The 2500-nt window shown below is 36.8% G+C and overlaps 1 protein-coding gene across 2 annotated transcripts in view; it reads right to left on the reverse strand.

The window, feature by feature from the left end:
• The window catches only part of LOC122254118 (Kynurenine aminotransferase), a 13973-nt gene that overhangs the window by 11010 nt on the left and 463 nt on the right, over window positions 1-2500 (reverse strand). For both annotated transcript variants that reach the window (XM_043017629.2, XM_043017628.2), the window contains exons 2-3: window positions 1107-1319; window positions 422-575 (exon numbers count right to left, since the gene is read on the reverse strand). In XM_043017629.2, coding sequence (XP_042873563.1) covers window positions 422-575; window positions 1107-1312 — 360 coding nt within the window. In that variant the 5' untranslated portion in view covers window positions 1313-1319. The remainder of the gene's footprint in view (window positions 1-421; window positions 576-1106; window positions 1320-2500) is intronic.

Here is a 2500-nt window from a genome sequence, read left to right on the forward strand (position 1 = left end):
TGTGTGGAACAAGTCAAACAACCATAATTTTAAAGCAAATCAAAACGATATCAAAATTATATTTGGTAAATCTTGAACCGAGGACTACATCCCCTGAGGAAAGCCCAAAATTGCTGTGGCTTATATGCCCTAAATTTTTATTTTTTCTGAATATATCTCTATTAGATATATTCAGAAAAAATAAAAATTGGATTGGTTCCATCAAAGAAAATAAGAGTAAATGTGGCACTAATTTTCTGCAGGTTATAATTTATACCTAATACTGTTATCTTTTGCATTTTATGATCTACCCAATTTTCCTTTAGAAGCTTCAAGGATGATGAATTTATAGGAAAAGAGATAGTATGAAAAACAATCATACTAAAGATGTTATATTCATAAATATGCAATATTCACAAATATGCAACTATTTACTACTTACAAAACCACGGGTGTACTGATTAAGCAGGACATTTTTCTCATCTGTGCAGGCCTGGGCAAGAGCCTTTCGGACGGTGTCTGGAGCGGCGAAGTCAGGAAAGCCTTGGCCCAAGTTGAGGGGCTTTACCTCGAGTGCCAGTTGGATGAACTCGACCCTTCGTGGAAAATCAGTATGAAAATCCAATCTATGGGACGTTACAATTACATCTCTAGATAATGTAAGAGCATATACTACTAGTATTAGGAATGTTATACTAGGCTTATAATGATGATTAAGATTATGGGAAAAAAAAAAAAAAACATATCTACTCATAAAAGTTATTGATCTTAAAACCATTTTAACTGAGTGAATAATTCAGATGATAGATCTATTAAGAATACAACATGAAAAAATATATTTTTATCGCAGCATTCTTCAAGTGAGATAGTTATATCTGTTTTCTTTGCAAAAAGCAGTCAAGTTACAGCATTTTATGAATAATATGCTATATCCTCTTCCTTAACCCAAAGCCTAACCACTCAGGGGTATTAAAACATATTTTCCTCAACTCTTTTAAATGGGCAAAAATTGACTATCACAATTCAAAATAAATCAAAATAAAGTTCCCAGCATAGAAATTGCCAAACTGAGATGGGGGGGATAAAAAAAAAAAAAAAAAAAATGCAACAAAGCAACTTTCCCTTACCAAACACTTTTCTCAATGCCATGGGTCTTTGAAGCTATGAGCGGTGGAGCAGTCGACATGGCGTAGGTAAGAGGAGTCCGTTTCCTCTCAGCGAGCGGGGGTGAAAGACGGGAAGCTCCTACGGCACTAGCAGCGCAGAAGGAAATGGAAGACTGGACAATGTTTCTGGCACCCCTCTGTGTCCCTTGGCAGACCAAACTAAACATCCCCTTCCTTTACAGGAAAAAAAAATATATATATATATTACTTGATCTACAGAACAAATGATACATTTTTTTTTTTTCTTCAGCAAAAGGCTTTGTGGTGCCATTTACTGGTACTTCTAAGTTGCTGTTGTAGTAAATGATCCTGAGATATTAGCAAGTCCAGTAATATAATTTACACTGTAGGCAAATGTTTACAAGACACCAGTGCAATTGCTACTAATCAACATGCAATACCTCTGCACCAGCCACTAGCCTCCATGGTTTGTGCACTCCAAACTAAGCTTTGTACAAACTTCCATCACATATAGGCTGGAAGACAAAGTTATCTGACATCCCCTGTAACTCATCCTTTGATAATCTCCATTTTTTGCAAATATTTGGAGGAGATTTCTTGCGATTTACAAGAGCACCAGAGGAGTGGAGGTGCTTGCAATTGCTTGATCACAATTGGCGGTTGAACTTGAGTTTGTAGGCCTTCCACGGCAGATCACAATAAGTTTCAAGTGACTTTGGATAAAAGATAGCCTCTTAAATCACACTTAAAAATTCCCAATTCAACAACCAAATGCAGGTGTCTTGTAAATATTTGGCCAGACCTCAGATTTATTCATTCAGCATTATTCAGCATTTTTTTTCTATATTCATTTTCTGTGTGTGTGTGTGTGTGTGTGTGTGTGTGTGTGTGTGTGTGTGTGTGTGTGTGTGTGTGTGTGTGTGTGTGTGTGTGTGTGTGTGTGTGTGTGTGTGTGTGTGTGTGTGTGTGTGTGTATGTGTATGTGTATGTGTATGTGTGTGTGTGTATGTGTGTGTGTGTATGTGTGTGTGTGTATGTGTGTGTGTGTATGTGTGTGTGTGTGTGTGTGTGTGTGTGTGTGTGTGTGTATGTGTGTGTGTGTGTGTGTGTTTACACATGGGTGTATGTTTATGTCAGTGTATGTTCATGTACATGTTTGGTATAATAAGGAAATATAACTAATCATAAGAAATGATACTATGAAACTAAAAACCTGTGCAGAAAGAGATGAAGATCAGAAAGGAGGGATAATAACGCGGAAGGGAGAGGAGAAAGGGAAAAATGAGAAAAAGCACTAGGATATATGAGCAGAGAAGAGACAGTTGAAAAAGAAAACAGAATTAAAGGCAACAGCAACAGAACCTAAAAAGTGAATAGCAGAATAGAGAGTTAAG

Source organism: Penaeus japonicus, unplaced genomic scaffold (assembly GCF_977035675.1).
Source record: "Penaeus japonicus unplaced genomic scaffold, GWHDUDI00000001_assembly GWHDUDI00000004, whole genome shotgun sequence".
NCBI lineage: Eukaryota > Metazoa > Arthropoda > Malacostraca > Decapoda > Penaeidae > Penaeus > Penaeus japonicus.